This window comes from Convolutriloba macropyga, unplaced genomic scaffold (assembly GCF_964194025.1).
Source record: "Convolutriloba macropyga unplaced genomic scaffold, txConMacr16.3 SCAFFOLD_1510, whole genome shotgun sequence".
Classification (NCBI taxonomy): Eukaryota; Metazoa; Xenacoelomorpha; order Acoela; family Convolutidae; genus Convolutriloba; species Convolutriloba macropyga.
In genome coordinates, this window is record NW_027452799.1 from 15,223 (window position 1) to 35,020 (window position 19,798).

Sequence of the window (19,798 nt, forward strand, 5' to 3'; positions counted from 1 at the left end):
AATGAATTCTGATTTTAAAACGCGGTTAGAATTATATCTTCATTTCTCAACAGAAATTTAAAGAATGGTTCCTGATCAGCAGAATCGCTTCAGAATAGAACTTTTAATGTAAATTATTGTTTAAACTGGCCAAAAATTTCAGCTAAAATACAGCAAAATAAACAATCAGTTACCTTTCATTCGTTTTGAAGCATAAGCATATTTGTTCTAAGTTGACCTTGTAGCGGGAATGTTAAGCCTTGACGTTTCCAGATATTTCAATTATTTTTTTCCCATTTCGAAAAAATTCAGAGTTTTTTCTTATTGACTCTTTATAGCTCAAACATCGCTTAATAAATTGAGCAATTATAAGATTTAGGTAGAGACACATAATGCAAAAAAGAGTCAAATTCGAAGAAACTGGAATGTTAGTGCAAAATTTACAAAAACTTGTTTGTATTTATAGCTATTCTAATACAATATTATGCGCAGTTCACTAACATTGCTGCAAATATTTTAAGTTTGTCTCGTTTGTCCTCAGTCACAAAAATTAAACAATTCGTTTTTCTTGGTCTACAGTTGCGATAGAATTTGAACTTTTAAAGTAAAATACAAAACTTAGATCTTTCTATTTTAGTGCCAAAAGTTGTCACAGAAACAGTTTTCACGTTCCGAACAGCTACTTTATCAAAAAAGATGTGTAAAACAGGTCGCTTAACTTCTCAAGCAATTACGTTTAAATTTTGCAACGGTAATTACCAACAGTTTTGTATTTTCTTTTTCAACCAGAAATAATTGATATTGTCTGACTTTTTGTTGAATAAAAACTAAAATCTTATATTTCGAAAAAAAACATGAGATAAGTTAGAATTTAATTTTATGTTTAAGTTTCCATTCTTGCCTTACCTCCTCAGAAAACTTTAAAAAGTCACACTACAAAAATAATTTTTGGAGTGTGACTTGATTTTTATATGTTGAAGTTCCTGAGCTTTGACATAACGACTATAAATCTTTTTTTGATTTGTTTTATTTTCAATAAAATATTTGTTAACTTGCAAATATCCCAACAATTTTATAATTTAAAAAACTAGATCTATTTTGCTCACCTGATATCTCGTATTTGGATCACCTCATAAAGAATGTTGAGACAACTCAAAATTAAAGCGAAAATGAGTGCAAAGCTAATGAAATTGTGTTTAGAGCCGACTCGTTTTTTCAACGCCATCATCAATAAAAACTGTAAAAAAAAATTGATGATTTTAGATTTAAAAAATCACGGAAACTATCTATTCCATTCAATAACTTACAATTCTTTTTGTCTTAATTATGACGTAAAAAATAAACAGAAAAAGCTAGAACAAAAACACAAAAGAGGGCAAGAATCTGTATTCTTTCGTTTTGTAAAACCAACGTATCGGCTGCTTCGGTCAGTCTAAAAAATGCTCATTCATCTCATTATTTTCGGTGTTTTTATTTCAATGCTTTTAATTTTTCGTTTTCCTTTTTTATTTTACTTTTTATTCTGTTTATGGTGCCACGATGCCTATTTTTATCCACTGAGCTCATATTTTTAAGCAGCAATTGGATATAATACAAAGCTCGCACCTCTAAGTGAAACAATTTCACAGAAGTACAATTCTTCTTTTTTCAATTTTTATTATTGCTACGTAAATTTCAGTCACGAAATTTTCGAACGTTAAATGTCTATAAGAGATTTTCATTTAGCTAATCCATTTATCAGCCCGCGAGTGGGAAAGAAAGACGAGGGGGAAATTGGGGAATATTTTCACAAAATTGGAAAAACACGTCGCGGCGTGCAACAAAATTCTTTTTGATAGTGAAAAAAAGTAGGCATATCTCGGATTTTTTATAGTGATCTTTATTTTCAAATTTTTAAATCTGGCTTCCGTGTTTTTCTAACTATTTTCCGTCTAAAAATTTCAGCATTTTCGCTAAAAACTTTTTGCAGCTTAAAATATCCGATCTATAATTTTACTGTCATAGCTGTCAAACTTTTCGATCACTTTGTCCCTGCTCAAAATTTTTGCATCTTTAGAGAAACTGCTCTTAATGTTATAAACATAATATCCAGCTTATAGTTCTTTCAAAACATTTCGGTCATCCTGGATCGAGACTTCAATGCGTTGAAAGCAGTGATGCATTGAAAAATTACAATTTTCAGCGCCGAATAAGGTTAAAGTGGTGAAAGTAAATATCTCTGCAAAACTATATCACTAGATGGCTAAAAAACACAAATTTTTTAACGGTAACTTTGTAGAGTTTGCGGTATAGTGGTGAGGTTTTTATTTTCACCCTTTTCTGTTTGTTTTTTTGAACAATATCTTTCCACCACTTTCAGCGGTGAAAATAAAAAAATCATGTAATCACGCAAAAATTAACCACTAAGAGATTTTCTGTTATGAAGAGATTCCACAATAAAGTTGAGTTGATCTGACATATATACAAAACAAACGGCTGAATGTTGGCAAAGTTTAAGAAGCTGCGACTTTCAAAATTTCTCAGCTGAAAATTGGAAATATTATAAAAATTTGACGCGTTCACTGCTAAAATTTGTGCGTGCTATTCAATATGTTTTTAACCATTGTTCACTTTTTTTCGCTATTCTTGCCGCAAATCTTATATTTTTGTTCCAACCCACTTTTGTAGGGGAAAAACTATACACTCAAATCGGCTTTTTGTTCATACAATTTTGGGTTATCTATATAATCATCGTAGAGAGTTATGAGTGGCATCACTAAAATGTAAACATTCGACCGAATTACGATTCTTTTGTTCAAATTTTCCGTCAATTTTGATCAAATTTTTGTCAATTTTGCTAAATATAATAAAATGTTAACGGTAGTGCTATTGATTTTATCTCTAAAAATAGAGGTTTCTGAATTGTTCGATCCGAGTTATTTGACTAGAATTTATGCTAAATACTTCAAAATTTTAAAATTTTTTTTCAAAAATGGTACCAAGTAGGCATTTTTCGACCGCTTTCTCTAAATTTGCTGATTTAGACACCTTAAAAGTGCGTTCATAATCTTCGTTAGCTCAAACCGAGAATTAGTTGTAACCCCGTTGGCTTTAGGAGTCTTCTGGAATTATAATTCTGCCAGTTTTGCCCAAATTTAAACTCGATAAATATACAAAATGAAATATTTATTTTTTATATATTGAAATTTTTGTTTTAAAGTTGATCTACTTGGCAACCATTTGAACAATTGAGTGTTTTATTAGACGCGCAGCAATATTTGTTCTGATCTTGATCTCACGAGGGATCATTACGTTAAAATATTTTTAGATTTTTCTGGGGCACGGCCTTTCTCAGAATATTTCCGTATGTTTTTTTATGTAAACAACCGACCAAAATCTCAAAATAGGGCTCAATCAATGACAGATACTATTCACAAAAAACAAGGTTGAACGAGGTTCATAATGGATTCAGAACTAAGCTCATTTTTTTACTTTAGTCAATTTTCGTTTTCGTAAATATTTTGCGGAATTCTTGAGTTTTGTTTTACATTTGTTATGCTTTTGTAGTCCGACGACTTAGTCTCCCCATTCTAAGATCCGATTAAATTTTTAGGAGAGACACATAAGCCTAGACAATGCTTTCATTTGTTATCTTATGTCTGATATCACTTTGCATACATTTATTCTACGAAATTGTCGGTGAACATTTGAACTTAGCCAAAACTTTATCTTATTTTTCTCAACTTCTGGCGCTGTCTCTCTAGAAAACAGGCAGAAACCAAATTCGGATTAGTCATAGTTTAATGTACATAGCGGTTTCATTTTACACTAATGATATCTTTGTTTTAACACTACGGGTTATTATATTTATTTTTTTATAAACTTTTGTGCTTAGTTGCATATATTTCGATTGCGTTTGTTTCCTTGTCAATTATCTTATCACAGACTAATCGCAATGAAGGGAATTGTAGTAGCGAAAAAAACGGCGTGGAAAAAAGGCGTATCGGAATATGTTAATTTTCTTGTTGAATAGTTCATACTTCTTGGACTGAGACACAATTCTCTGTCAAAATTTAGTGGAGTTTTTTTTTCTATGATTGTCTTTGTTGTTCTTGTAAAACAAACACCTGACAAAGATGGATGTCAATTGGCTCCCCATAGCTAAACCTATTTGAAGGTTTCAGTTTATAGCTTACGACATAAATTTGAAACAATTTTTTTTTGGATTGTCCCATTTTTGCTTTTATTTGCATCACCAGGTAACTCAATCGCACTAATAAGAATCTTCAACTAATTTTGCTGGAAAAAACATTTGTTTCTGGTTCGGTTATATGTTCTGACTTTTTGTTTCGACTTATTAGTTTTTAAAAGATTTTGAGATCTATATCGTTCAATTTTTGTGTTTCTTTTTCTTGTAAGGTCTACATAGTCTTCTTGGAAGGAAGATCCGTTGATTTTCACATATTAAGCAAGTGATTTTTTTTAGTTCTTGCAGTTACCCTTTTATATTATAGTGCCTTGAAAACAGTGGTGTCGAAAAAATGTCTGAAGTTTTGGCTTCTGCCTGTGTTTTATGTTAATTTGTGGGGTCGTGACTTAGTATCATTATTAACTGGCCCACTTGGCTTCCCGAGGTGCTGCAATTGAAATTATCTCTTAATGTTGAACTCTTAAATCTGTTATGTTTTTTGAAAATATTTGTTCTTAAAAACATATTTGGAGTTTTGGGCTTCGTCATCTTTTTAAACCGTTTTCAGTTCAAATTGTAGCTCATTCTCTGTAAACACAAGTCACAATCAGTTTCCAGTGGGATTTAATTTAATGTTTATAACGTTTTTAACTTCAGACTTTTGTTTCTTGCCTTGTTATGATTGTTAATACGAGATTTTATAAAATGCTTGATATTTATATGTAATTATACATTTTAAATGGTTTTTGTTTTCTTTTCGAATTACAACATTAATGGTATGTCGCACTGGAAAATTGCTCAATAGAACCTTGGCTAACGACAGGTCGTAAAGTTTTCTCGTGGAGATATAAATGAACCTTTTTTGATTTCATTTAGTATCTAATAACATTAATAACTCTGAAATTAATTTTAAAAAAACGTATTTTTGAACTTCGCACCTTTTTTCTCTTTTCTGTCGACCCTTGTTTTGCTATGATTTTTTATTATAGAAATCAAGTTTTGGTCGTAATTAATGTTTCTTATTTGATTTTTATTATTGTTTCTTCTAGGAAGCCTCCTACCAATAAGTTTTGTCGGCCCTTTAGTATGGCAATTTTGTATTCCATTGGTGGTTTGTTGAACGATATGTATGCTTTTGAAAGTTTTCTATAGCTTCATCATTTGGTAGACTATTAAGTCAAGAATGTGGATTATTGGGGTCGGAACATTATGTGCGTACGCACATTATCAAGCCTCCTTGTTTCTGTACAAAACGTCGAACCGGATATTAAAATTTCTAACCGATTCAGGTTTTCAAATTATTATAGATCAGATATTAATTCGAAATATAGATCAATTTGTAAACCCGTGTGCGTGAATTGAAGTTATTAAAGTGACTTTTAACGTTTAGGTACTGGAGGACGATACTGTATCCAAGGACCAGTCAGCACTTCAAGCGTCTTCATCGAAACTACACGTAATATTTATAGTTTCTAGCTGTCAAATTCGCTGGTTTGGCGACGAATAGCACGTAAAAAGATTTCAGAAATTGTGACAAGTATGCTTCCAAAAACACTGTAACTATGTACAGTGAACTCAAAATTGTTAGCCCGCAGAAAATATTTTTATGTACAACTTCGAGCTACAAAGTTAATAAGGGTTCCTTCATTAGCGATGCTTTTCAACGGTATAATAGCTATTATGGCTATCCTGCGTTGGCCTCATTAATTTTTAAAAGTTCCATTACGTGGCCAATGTGTGCGTTGTCGAGTAAATATGCTCACCTTTCGTACTGTTTTCGATGACCATGTTTTAAAATTATAAGCTGTGTGGAAACTACTGAGATTAAGCAAATTTTGCTCAAATTTATTGGATATCCTAAATTATTTTCCACTATATTTTGTTTGGGGCTAGCGTGCCGAATAGCGACAATACTTTGTAGCTAACTTTCATGCCATGATTAACTGTTTTCCAAGCGTCACCTCTCTCCTTGGTTTCAGTATCTAATAACTAAAAAATAAAGAAAACCTAATTGTTGATTAAATTCAGAAATGTTCCCATCGACACTAATCTTGCATTAGATAGAGAATTAGCAGTTACCCATATCACCGAAAACGAGAACAGTGAAGTAATTGATTTTGGTCTCAATTAAATACAAATAAAATTCGCGCAATAAGATTTTACGCTTATAAAATTCTTTAAACTGTTGATTTGGGTTGTTAAAACCAATTACAAAGATTTTTTCATTTTTGAACCAAGATGCTGTATTGGTCTGTTCGGGCAGGCCCAAGGTATGGTCTCCTGCGGGGTCAGGCCAGTGGTGACCGAAGTCTTCTCGATCAGACGCAAGGTCATTTTTTGGGTCTCTTTGTTCTGAGTCATTTGGGTAGAGGACCTCATCCTGAGTGGGAATATACTATTTGAAATTCATATGATCACAATTTTTAAGCAATTATTACTCGATGCAGGATTTGAATTGCGTATATTCCCAAAATGCTCTTGATTTTTTTCAAAAGAGAGATCGTGGCTTCAAAAATTTTGCCATTATAGATTAATTTAGCTGTGATCTTTGGCAGCCGGCATGTATGTTAGATGTTAAGGAAACACACCGATTTTATTTCCAAAAACTGCGTTGTTCTTACATCAGATTCTATTCCGTTAAAAGTAGTGAGAAAAGTTCAGCCTACAAAAGCAACACATAAATTATAGGTATAAAAAGCCCAGACTGAGGTCCTGACCCAAATTTTTGTCTGATCAGACTTTCCAGACCGAAATTATCTCTGATCAGACTTTCCAGACGGAAATTACTCTGATCAGACTTTCCAGACCCAAGTTACTTCTTATCAGACTTTTCAGACACAGAAGGTCTCTGATCAGACTTTTCAGACGGAAGGCGTTCTGATCAGATCATCTTCATACAATGGTCCAGACTCAAATTCAGACCATTGCCCAGACCTTAATCAGACTATGATCAGACTGAAGTGCGCTCTAAGGGGTTTTGATCAGACTCAAATGCGCTCGATATAGTCTAATCACAGAGAGATTTTACTTATGAAAAAATCTATTAATTTTGCTATAATATATTCATTTCATAAAAACTGATGTTTGAAGTATTTAATTCATCAAAGGAAAAACCAACTATAAAAGTATTGCTAAAGAAATCGAAACCCAACTGTTCCGAATAAATTATAATTAGTGTACTGTTTAGTGTATATTTTTGACTCAATGGATGGGTTTAGACAGCTTTCCATAAAAACAACGTGGTCTCCTGTTAATCAAAGGGGACCGGCCTTTTCTATCAGCTGGACTCCTTTTCCTGATCAGAACCATCGGAATTTAGATGAGTGCCTGATCAGAACGCTGCTTTATTGTTGCCTCTTGGCAGAGCGAACATCTCTCAGTAAAGAAAAACAAAAAAATAATGCATTCGAATTGGACCTTGATTAGACCCAATTGCGTTCGAATCACTTATGATCAGACTCAAGTGCGCTCGAATGCACTTCTGATCAGAACCAATTGCGCACAAACCGTTTATGATCAGACTCAAGTGCGCTCGATTACGCCTATGATCAGGCTTTTCGGAACAAATTGACGTCTGAGCAGACCAACTCCAGACCATGATCCAGACTGTAGTGCGCTCGAACTTCCGTCCAGACCCTGTAATTTCGGTCGTGGAACACACGGGTGTCGGCTTGATTGGGTCTGATTATAAAGCAATTTGGGTCTGCACCTTAACCTGGGAAGTGTTTCTTTCTGCATTTTTAAAGTGGTTCGACCGAGGATCTGCCTATTCTCTTTAATCTTTCACATGGTCTGCTCTGTATTTCCTAGAGTATATCCGTGGCTCTGCTTGGTCTATACCACCATCTGGGTATGTACGGTTTGACTCTAACATATTTTGGGTGGAGGACTTCTACATCAGTGAGCACCTATGAGGGTGAATTCTAGATTTTTCTTGCCAAAAACGACGAAAGCCTTACGATTTTTTCGACGGTATCATCGTTTTCGATTTTGTTGGTTATTAAACATACGAACGACAATTTTTTACGTTTGAAACCAAATTTACCAAACCTGGTACTGAATTTCGCTAAACCGAACATACCGCGGCTTTCTTACGTTCCAGACCGAACATACCGACAATTTCGCACATTTGAAACCAAACATACCGAACAAACCAATCATGCCGACCATTTCTTACGTAGAAAACCGAAACTACCGAACATTTCTTGCGTCGTTTTTGTTCAATTTTCTCAACTAGGGTAAAATTTGCTCTACCAGGGATTGTAATAGCGTACATTTTCCAAAACTCTTGATTATTTTAAGAAGTGGGGATTTAGTTTCATAAATTTAACTGATACCCCAGTCGAGACCTGGAGTTGACAAAAAAATTACGAAATCAAGGTGTTAAATTTTGACCTGAATTTCAGTACCGAATATAATTCTAAAAAGTCTAGAGGATTCCTTTCACAAGACAAGAGAAAATTTTTTGATAAAAAAAATTGGTCTGTCCCGAAAATTTTTACAGCCGTGGGTCCTGTGCCTAACTTTTTAAGTAATGAGCTTACCTCAGGAACCACACCACGCCCGAAAAATTTTATATTTTGTAACCTAAATATAATGAACCGCTATAAGATTTTCAGCCTTCTAAAGCCAATACAACTTTAATGGTCGAGCCAAGCTTGAGGTGAAAGCTTTGGTTTCTGCCAATGTCAAGGACAGTGGTTTAAGTTCCAGCATGAAACGAGGATATTTTTTAGCCGAATCAATATCTTTTCATGAGTGGTATGGGGCAAGGACAGTCCTGCGAAGGAAATTTTTTTTGACGGCCCCGTCAATTATGGTCTATTATTGGTAGAAGACGATCTTTCCACATGTCTAGACCTTGATTAGAGTGTAGATTTTTTAGCTATGGGCCTAACTCCAGTCGATTTGAGCTTCTCTTTCGTGACGTCATCAGTATGCAGGTTGATATGGAGAGCGAGTCCAGCTTTCATCAATGTGACGCAAGAAGACAGCTACAATGTTCTTCTCAACGGACAATTGTTCTCAAAAACTTCGGCTGACAAAGAGTGTACGGTAGTTTTTATATTCCTATCAGTTATGAGAAGTCGAGCATATGAAAAAAACTTATATAGTTGAGGAGGCGGGTAAGTAGTTTTCTACCTAAAATATGCAGTCGAAAACACAAGAGACCTAGATCCAAAGGTTTTTTTATAAGTCGACCCACGGTCTTATTCATAGTTAAAGTTGTTGACAGTGTTTTTCTTCGTTTTTTCTTCTGATAAAATTGCGATCCTTGACGAGCATTAGAGAGTAATTAAGGAAATTGGCAAAAGCTGGATGTGGTGTTATATTTATCCATCAATTGAAATCAATCAAGTGATTTTTTCTTCAACTTATTTTACAAGATTCTACCTAGCTTGACGAAATTTTCCCAAATTTTTTCAAATTATTCAAAGGTGTCAAGATTGAAAATGTTAAATTATTTTCCGCGCAGAAAATTTCTTGTTTAGCGGTATTCAAAGCTCAGGCAAAACTTATAACTACATTTTATTTAAAAAAACACGTTTGATGATTATCAAGGGGATCTGTTCTTAAGTCAACACACGGCTTTTCATAAGTTGACCCTCCGCCTTCGCATAAGTTGACCCCTGGTTTTTGGTAGGTCAAACTTGGGTCTTTGACTATTGTTCTTTTCATTCGCAAATAAAGCTTGCCTATGGTCATGACAATGGTCGACTCATGGTTATTTAATAGCTAATACGTTCGATCAAAAGCTTTTTTCATGAGTCTTTTTAACCAAATAACTGCTGCACTTTCTTAGGATCAGCAACGTTTTAGAAAAAAAATCCCTTAATAAATTCAATTATTTAAAACTCCTTATTGGTCAATAACGGTCCTTTACCAACCAATATCGGCCAACTACGGTTTTTTCATAAGTAAACCTCGCAAGAGTTGGTCTGAGAGAGCAAAAAATGCAGGAATCTGATCAGAAATGGATGTATGTTTTTTTTATTATTCACTGGACGCAAGTATACGCGTAATTATTTGAAAACTGGTTTCGTAAATATTTGGTGGTTCATTTTCAAAATATGGATTGATATCCAATTATAGACATTTTTATTATTTTTTCTTTTCTGTAGTTAACTATAGTCACTTCGTTTCTGTTCCATTACTCATCCAGCTATAAATATTTTTTCAAATTTTATCTGGAGCTCAAAATGCAAAATAAGAGACTCGTCTTACACTTGAAAAAGTTACACAGTCTCTACGTGAAAAGCCAGTTAGTTTGCATGAAAAAATTGTATGCTGATAAATTAGTAATTTTACCAAAAAAAACAGGTAATTCTTTTAAAAAAACTGTGTTCATTTCAGCAGCTTTATAAGCTTCTAATTTTGTTGTTTTTATGCTTTAAGTACGCGCGAAACATTTTGTCTTGCTGAAGGACAATATTAGCTTCGATGCTACAATAAACTTTTATTTCATGATGAGAGAAAATCTTGAAAAGTTTGCTGCCTCTCAAACATCTTAAATTATAATATTAGGATATAGATTTGTTCAAAAGAAAAAAACCATAATGAGACTAATGTGAAATACTATGTAAAAATTTTTCCGCAGCGCAAAAATTATTTCATTCATCCTTTTTTCACTGTTACCAGAAAAAGTTTACCAGAAAAAAAATGAAAGAAAAACTAAAATTATAATCTTGTATTAATTTTACAGCCCCTAATTGGTTTTATTATTATAATTAGAAAAATTAAACTGCAGAGTATGATATAGTTTCATAGAATAGGAGACTTACAGAAATGATGAAAAAATAACAAAGTTTTTCTGCCACATTTTGATGGATAGCAACACGGGCATTTGAATTCAAAAATGTGCTGTGATTGCATTCGTTTTCTTCAGCATTGGGACTTTAATTATATAAATCATGAACAATTTCTCACAATTTTGCAAGGCAAATCCACAAAAAATTTAAGTGAAATTTACCTTGTCTTAACGTGTACTTAGGTCTGTATTCAGATCTGTATTAGCTTCTAATGGACGCTGATAATCAAGGCTCTACGGAACGATGTATAAAAAATTAACATATCAGTATCTTGATGTACCGATTTCAAGAGTTATATACAGTAACATCTACTTTAAACTTAATAACAACTTGTGTGTCAAAAAATGAAAAAAACTTGTTTTTTGTAGTGTGCTATATACAATTTAGTAGATATGACACGCTTTTAACTTTTGTGGTGCGAATGCATGCCTAGAAATGATTTCCCAGCAGGTAATCGGAACTGATTCTGGAGTTTTGTTTGATTGTTGGGGCATTCAATTTGGTGAACAAGCAAGACAGTCCTAGACAAAACAGTCCCAAATAGCAGAATATTCCCACACAAAACTGTCCCAGACAAAATAAACTCAAGAAAACAGACAAAACAGTCCCAGACAAAATAGTTCGATCTAAATATACAGACAAACATATGCACATAATTTAAAAAAGAAACTCTCAAGTTATTCATATGATTGTATTTGTTTGAACAAAAATTAAGCTGATCACAAAATACATTTTCCAAACAATATATTTTGACACAAGTTTTTGCTTAAATTCTGATTCCTATCAATCCTAAAACAATGAGTTCAGCAGCTTAATTTATAGATTATTATTTTCAATTGCTTGTAGATTATATTTACAATTGTTTCAGTACTTTATTTGGGACTATTTTGTCTGGGACCGTTTTGCTTGCGAAGATTTTGCGATTTGGGACTGCGTTGTCCTGGGTTGTTTTGTCTGGAACTGTTTTGTTGGGACTTGTTCAATTCAAGTTCTGAGGTCCAACTACCTAGGTTTAGACCTCGACTTATGAAAAGACTTTATAATTCTAGTAGGCGGTCCATTATTGGCTATAAATACACAGTTCAGCTCCTAACCAAAGTCAATGTAAAGTCTTTTCATGGTCTAGATAAGGTCTTTTCATAGCAAACTTAAGTCTAGCAAGGTCTTTTTAGGTCGAGCATGGTCTTTTCAAGAGTCGAGGATCGCATTTTGTGGGATTAATAACAGTTAATTTTTCTAAAGTTCTTTTTGTAGATGTGTAAAACCTACCAGCAACACCAAACTAGCTTTGCAACAAGCAGTCCACCTTCGAAAAACAGGTGGAATTTCGCCAAAAAAATCTTAAGACTTATTCATTTCTTAATATAAATTAGTTTTCGCAACTAAACAATATAGCGAAAATTTTTGGCTGAATTCAACTAGTTAACAAAGCTCTAACAATCGCCATTTCATCAGCAATGAGTTCAGTGTGTTATGATTGAGTTCATTTGGTTCTAAAAATCGTTTTTTCAAATATATCTATAATAGCATAGTTCGTTTTTCGAGAAAATATAAGGAACATTGAAATTTGTATGGTAAAACCCGTTAACTACGTTGTAAGCAATGGTCATTTCTCAGTGCAAATGTAAATTTTGTGGCTCGAGTGTAAACTTTTTAGGTCGAGCAAAAGTCCAGCAACAATAGTTTTGGTCGTGCCAAAGTCTAGGTGAACGATTAGGTCCAGCTAAAGTCTTTTCATGGGCTGTTTGAGTCCAGCATAGTCTTTTCATAAGTCGAGGCCTAAACCTGGATAGTAAAATTACTTATTGCGAACAGCGAACAGGGGGAGGATCATAGAATTTGTTTTCAGTTGTGAGCGTGATTGTGGATAACTTGAACTTGTGCGATTCCTACACTGTGACAATTGTGCCTACGAGAGGAGACTACATTGCTGATGGTTTATCGATTAATATTAGAAACTGTAAGTACACACACACACACCCACACACACAGACACACACACACACACACACACACACAAACACACACACACACACACATACACACACTTACACACACACGCACACACACACACACACACACACACACACACATATATATATATATATATATATATATATATATATATATATATATATATATATATATATATATCGTCCTTTGATTGCTTGTTATTTAGAAATTGTGCCAGTTTCGGTTAAAGCGGTGCTTCTGTTCGTGGGACGGATAGAGCTAGGACTTCATTCATTATTAGTTGTTTTTTGGTCGCACTGCAAATCGTATCAATCTCTTTGATATGTGTCTTTGGAAGTTTTCGTTTACTTTAATCATTGGCTCATTTTTACGGCGGTTCTTCTTGTTTATCAAAGTTGTATTTCAGTATCAGTTTGTTCGTTTAGTCCGGGATTCAGTTCCCATGTCGCTCTACCCAAATCTGACCATATCTGAATTTTTTTTCAATATTTTTGTGTGATTATAATTTTAAATAGAGTTCAGAAGTACTGTTAATGAATAGCGTGTTTTTGTTTTCAATTGAATTGAGCCTCAAATGTTAACATTTTTTGCCTTCTCAGTCTCAGTTTTTTTTTAGTTTTTTGTTGATTTCATTTCTATTTTGTCTTTGGCTGCTTTTCTATGATGGCTAACGGCCCTCCTAATATTCAAAATATAATTTCAACTATTCCATTCTCGCCGTGACCGTTAGATCGCGCTTTAGTCATATCTAATTTGTTTCACTTACAAAAGAAGTGACTTGTGGGCCGATTTCACTTTCTATTTGGTAGATTTATATTGCTTGGTACAACTATTAGAAGCAGGCGTTTTCGAGACAATTATAGTTCCTTTTTCTGTTTGCATGATCGAAAACATCTGCCAGAGTTTTGCACAGCCATCCGAACATGCTAGAAAAAATACATCATGATCAATAAATTTGGGTCCTTCAAAAATTAATCAGTTTTCTTTGATTTTTGTTTTGTTTAATTTTTTTGTAAAACAGATTTTGAGTATTGACCGAACTTGATACTTGGGTTACACTATGCAAATTTTGCCAGGATATCTTTGTTCATATATGTTCTTCAGGTGTGTATGAACATGTATGTCGTACACAATATTCTGGATGGCTACTGCAAAATTCCTAGACAAAAACTTTTTTTTCATTTCGTCATTCGTCATTTACGGACGCAAATTTTGCCTTAACACTTAAGTCCAGTCCACAGTTCTGTACATTATGGTTCACTTGTTTGAACTGCTCTTCTTTACATGTGTCGTTGTAAAAGTCTTTCGAGTAATACTTTTTAATAAATCTTTGGCAAAGCGAAGTTGGAGGGCATCTTACAATCAAGTTGAGAGCGTTAGGGTGCATGCATTCGATTGCTGTCTTACCGTCAATGTAAGATGTTTCCGGTGTTTCAGTTTATCGAGTAACGCTTGATGGAACAAGTGAGTCATTAGATCTGTCTCTTTTGTTGATTGCTTCACTGTAAGAAAAGTTTTTGTCATTAGTTAAGATTTCAGGTCAATAGGATCTTTGAATTGCGTTGCATTTTGAGTTGCATTTCGCCTATAGTTAATTGACTGATATCACAATGTATTCGATCAAAATGGTTTTTCTCGATTAATTACATGATTTATTTTTGTTAAACTAAGAGTTAGAGGAAAAAAATTTGGTGTCATCTATGGTACCTGAAAATTAATGGTGCTAAAATATGAGCGTTGTGCTTCCCATTTTCGATATATATTTTTCTCAGTTAAAAAGTAGTTTTGCTATTTTTGTTAGCTCTAACCTTACCATAAAATTTCTCAAAATAATTAATTGTGCGGGCAGACTTTTTTAAAGGTCGAAGGAAACATAGTCAACGAGACATATATTTGTACGTTGCAGCTGCTCTATTATAATTTCAAAAATCGTTGAACTATCTATCCAACTTGTTAGTGTGCTGTTGTTAGATTTGTTGGATCCATGTCTCTTCAATACTGAAAGTGAGGCAGCATGACTTGTAACAACAATTGTAAACTGTTTTTGCATTATTTATGCTGCAACTACTCAATAGACAAAGTGCTCCAATCAATTCTAACCCGATGACGCTGCATATCAATTTTCACAAAAATTAGAAAAAAAATGCAATGCTCTTTCCTACAGCATTCACAATGTTGTCGCTGAAGTGTTGCTCTTGTATCTAACTCTTCATTGAATTGGTTTATTTATTTTGCTTTTGCAAACGGTTGCTTAGATTTATTAAAAGAATCCCGTCTTCTTTTGATCAAAAAATTTTGAGGAGTTGGTTAGAAGAGTAGTATATATGTTCTAACTGCGGAATAAATTCAATAAAATGATGCAGTGCTAACCGGAATAAAGGTGGTTTTTCGAAAATTGTAAGTGTTTTTAAAAATAAAAATGCTGCAATTTTGTTTCTAGTGTTCTATGAGAGGAATCTTGTGACGCTACTCACCACTCTTTCTTTTTGCTGGTTTTATTATTAATTCAAACGGAAATTTTTTTTGTCATCTAATCTTTTTAGACAATTTCAGTCTACAGTTGGGTTGTCCTCTAATCTCAATCTACTCACTACGAGGTTCTCGTTTAAAAGACTGAAAACAATTTTTGTGTCCGATTCAGGTTGAAAGTATAACCAAAATTGATTTTTGTCAAAGACGTTCATTCCACATGAGGGCTCAGTTACTTCAACTTAATTCAGTTGTGTTTCACCTTAAATGACAGTTGATAGTTGACACTTCGTTAGGCAGTTTTGTACTGCTGCGAGAAACATAGCAATTGAGTTGCAGGCTCTGGCCACAAAATATTTTTTTTTGAATTCGACAACATTTTCAGTCAGTCAATAAAATTCTGCCTTGAATCTCTATGTGCTCTACATATCACTTTTTGATATGTTAAAATTTTGGTTGAGAGTGTTATCTGAATATAGATTTAACTAAACTATGGTGATTGTAAATCTAACGTTCTTAAATAAAACTGCTCCTGCTCTCCACTAGGGCTCAAGTTTTTTGAAATCGGCCGAATCAGTTGTTTATTTTGAGCAGCTGGTATTTGTTTTCACGGAATGATTTTTCTAGTAATTTAGAATCAGTTGCTGATTTAAGTTATCGGACAGATCAAATTTTGATCTGAAGAAGATCTGAATTTTTTGATATTCGGATATTTATTCGCCTTTATTTCCAAATTTTTATTATTCATTTTTTATCATGTAAAATAATTGGATTACGGCGTTGACTTGCAGGTAAACTTGATACTTTCCCTGGAAATTGACTTTTACACTGTGATTTTTTGCCTATTCAGATAAAGAACGAAAACGGTTGTTTTTATTGGTCTATCAAAAACTTCCTGCGTCATCTTTTACAACTCTTTTGGCAACATGTTTATTGTTGCGTGTGGTTTTTTGCGATTCATCTCGTCTTCCTTTTGCTTCAACTCTGATGTAAACGTTTGGGGTCACACAAGTCTTTGAGTGTTTTCCGCCCAGTAATTCTATGCCTGCAGAACTTTAATCACTTGAGTTCTCATCATTTACTAATATGGGCAGTCGAGTATGTCTATTGCATTCCATAACTTCATTTGGATCCTCGATTGATTGTTTGTATATTGGTTCGGCCTGCCGTCGGTTTATGTTTCAGGAAGGTATATAGTATTAATCTCTTTTTGGCCAATTTGGCATTTTTTTGTGTAATCCCCTTTTTGGACCAATTTGAATGTTTTTCAGACTTATGTATGATGATTTTTGGACCTACTTTTGACGTTTTTCTGACCAATTTTTGACCAGTTTGATGGTTTTTCTATGATCAGTGAAATCCTATCGATGAGCGCTCTATGACCCAGTGAAATCCCGTTGATAGATTTTCTGTGATTCAGTGAAATCCCGTTGATAGATTTTCTATGACCCAAATCATAGAACCTTCCCTGGATTTTCCATGATCAGAGAAAAAGTGGTAAGGAACCATCGATGACCTATTGATGGACTTTTTATGAAAGTTCTATGATCCATCGATGGATTCACTGGGAGCCCAACCCGGGTCTTTTGTTGTCTTTCTTGTACGTTTTCATTGTTGGCGTCAGTTTTTTCAGGTTCGTTGTGTGCTAAATGCAACCATGTTGAAGATAATTATCATCTCATGCACTAAAAAACTGATTTTTTTTGTTTAAAAAAATACTCAGCAGTGCTGTACACGAAGAGTCAGCCATTAGTTTTTATTGACTCACGGTGCAAATCACTGGTGTTTGTTGTAGACTTTGCGCTGGAATTTGCATTGAAAATTTTCTGTGGTCAGAGCCTGCAACTCAATTGCTATGCTTATCTCAATACAAAACTGCATAACAAAGTGTCAATTATCAACTTTCGTTTAAAGTGGATCACAGCGGAGTTAAGTTGAAGTAATTGAGCCCTCAGGCCGAATGAACGTAGGTGAAAAAATCGAGCTTGTTCAATTTTTTTCAATTTGAATTCGTAATTTTTTTAAATATCAAACACGTGAAGTCTGTCAGTAATAAACGACATAAAGGAAATTAAAGAAGAAGAATCATATTTTTGAAGAACCCAAAACCCGTTTTCAAAACTGAGTTCAAGTGCCGGAGTACCGTAAAAAAAGTTGCTCAAAGTGAGTAAAAAACAAATAAGCTTGGTAAAAGTTTAAAAAGTGCGCGCAAAGCCTGTACTCAGGTTGCCCAAAGTTTGCCCAATTATGATGAAATAACTTTAATAGGATAAATTTGGAGCAATCATTATTTAACTTTGTTGAAGAAAACTTTTTTGGCTGGGAGAAAATCGCTGAACGTTAAGCATAACTTCTATAAAAAATGTTTGCACAACTTTGAAAAAATGTATTGACCACAAAAAAAATTTCAAGGAGTTTCGTCAATTTTTCAATGGGTTTCAAAGGGTCGCATTTTATCAAATGTCTGTCCCAGACACACTCAAACAGACAACACAAACACACAAACGCATACACACACATACACACACACACACACACACACACACACACAAACACACGCGCGCGCGCGCAAACAAACAAACAAACGATCACTCAAACACACACATAGTAATGCAATCACTCAATTTAATTTAAGAAACTACAAACCCGCACTCTCGAATAGATCATTTGAACGTAATGAAATGCATAATTAACAGTGTGAGTTGATTTTAAGGGAACGATTCTGCGCTGATCGCCGACACCTACAGTAAGAAAATACTTTCACTCTTTTGATTATTTCGCTATGTCCTTTTTGATCTCATTTGAAATTTTTTTCTCAAATTTCAGCACAGTTTCCAGATGCCCTGGGTAAGTTGATCTTTCGGATGCTATTCCCAATCTTGATTCAAACATTGTATCATGTCAATCATGTCATGTCATCCAACAGGTGAATGCGACGTTTGTCCGAGTGTCAATTTTTCTGAAACCTGTTCATTTCCTTTCACTTCTGGAGGAAAGGCTTATTCAAAATGCGCTCAGAGCCCAGATGGTTCAGAGAATCTGTTCTGTCTCAATGGAAAAGGGTGGGAAGTTGACTGTAACCCCAGAGCTACCTACTGTCGTAAGTATTATAGGACTGCCTTTGTTTCGTCAATATTTTAATAAGTTCAATGGAGGGGAGGGGGGATTGAGTTGATTGAAGTTCCATAGACTAAAACAAAGGTGTAACGGTTAGTTGTGTCCAAACCGAGCATGGTCTGAAAACTTTTTGTTTCTAACGAAATCTTGCAAAAACAATCTTCAAATTCTGACTAAGAGTGGCGATACTGGCGATAACAGTTAAAACGATCGAGCAAAAGTAGCTGAAAAGTTAGCAGGCGCCCTAAGTGTGTCAAATATATCCTGACATTCGTTATGACCCGCAATAGTAACACAATATTCTACGAGCGAGTGTTAAAATTCCGGAAAGTCATGCAATTATCATTTTTTATTTAACTCATTTTTAGCTGACCATATTTGAAACTGCTTATTGACGCACTGAAGAAGCAGTGCTTCATTGCACTTTCTCACAGGAACTTCTATGCTGCTAGCCACCAGAAAAGTACTCAAATTTAATGGTAGAGTAAACACAAAAAAGCAAAATTTAGGAAAACAAAAAAGCGACCAAGTAGAGGGTACGGGTTTGAGTTAAACTGGCGAAAAAATAAGAGCAAATGACATAACCGATAATTTGGTAAAGGGAAAAACACTCCTTTTTAAAATTGTTACAAGAGTGAAGGAAATTATGTCGACATTTATCTAGAATCCAATCACTTTTCTTAGTTTTATTTTATTCTAGTATGTTTTGCAGTATCTCCAGTGCCATCATTCAGTGAGGATATGACTTTTGAGACAATCAGTCCAGGCGTGATCAATATCACCTGGAGCACCAATACTGATTACTACACTTCATTCATCTTGTATCTCAACGAAGACAACTTCCTCAACACGACCGATAAATGTGAGTTTGAATTTAAACCCGTTTTTTGAAAGAAAGTAACTCCCGTTGACATTCTATAGGATTCGGATGAATTTTACAAACCTATACACAAAATATGTCTTTATATATCAATAGGGCGAAAAATGCGCACAAACTTGTTCACATATTGCTATGAAATAATGGGAAATAAATTTTGTACTGATATCGATTGACTGCGCCCTGAACTGATCTTCGTTGTGCAAAAACATGTTGATTTTTTTTAAGAAATTAAAAAAAGTCTTTCAACCTTAAGAGTTTGCGGAGTTTGGCGCTCCTTTTAGCTCAAGGCTAGTAATTGACATAATTTACATTTTTCTGATTAAGAAAAAATAACTGGGTTGTGTACGTTGAACACCAAAAAAACTGGCCTCCTGAATCAATTGTTTTTCTAAAAAACACTTC

At 34.1% G+C, this 19,798-nt stretch overlaps 1 protein-coding gene across 1 annotated transcript in view; it reads left to right on the top strand.

Moving 5' to 3' along the window:
- Positions 1-19,798, top strand: part of LOC142357808 (uncharacterized) — a gene marked incomplete at its 3' end in the record, with an annotated part of 38,224 nt that overhangs the window by 6,412 nt on the left and 12,014 nt on the right. The window contains exons 3-9 of the mRNA XM_075409331.1: positions 5,538-5,603; positions 9,033-9,197; positions 12,806-12,916; positions 18,113-18,145; positions 18,226-18,246; positions 18,326-18,499; positions 19,229-19,378. Coding sequence (XP_075265446.1) covers positions 5,538-5,603; positions 9,033-9,197; positions 12,806-12,916; positions 18,113-18,145; positions 18,226-18,246; positions 18,326-18,499; positions 19,229-19,378 — 720 coding nt within the window. The remainder of the gene's footprint in view (positions 1-5,537; positions 5,604-9,032; positions 9,198-12,805; positions 12,917-18,112; positions 18,146-18,225; positions 18,247-18,325; positions 18,500-19,228; positions 19,379-19,798) is intronic.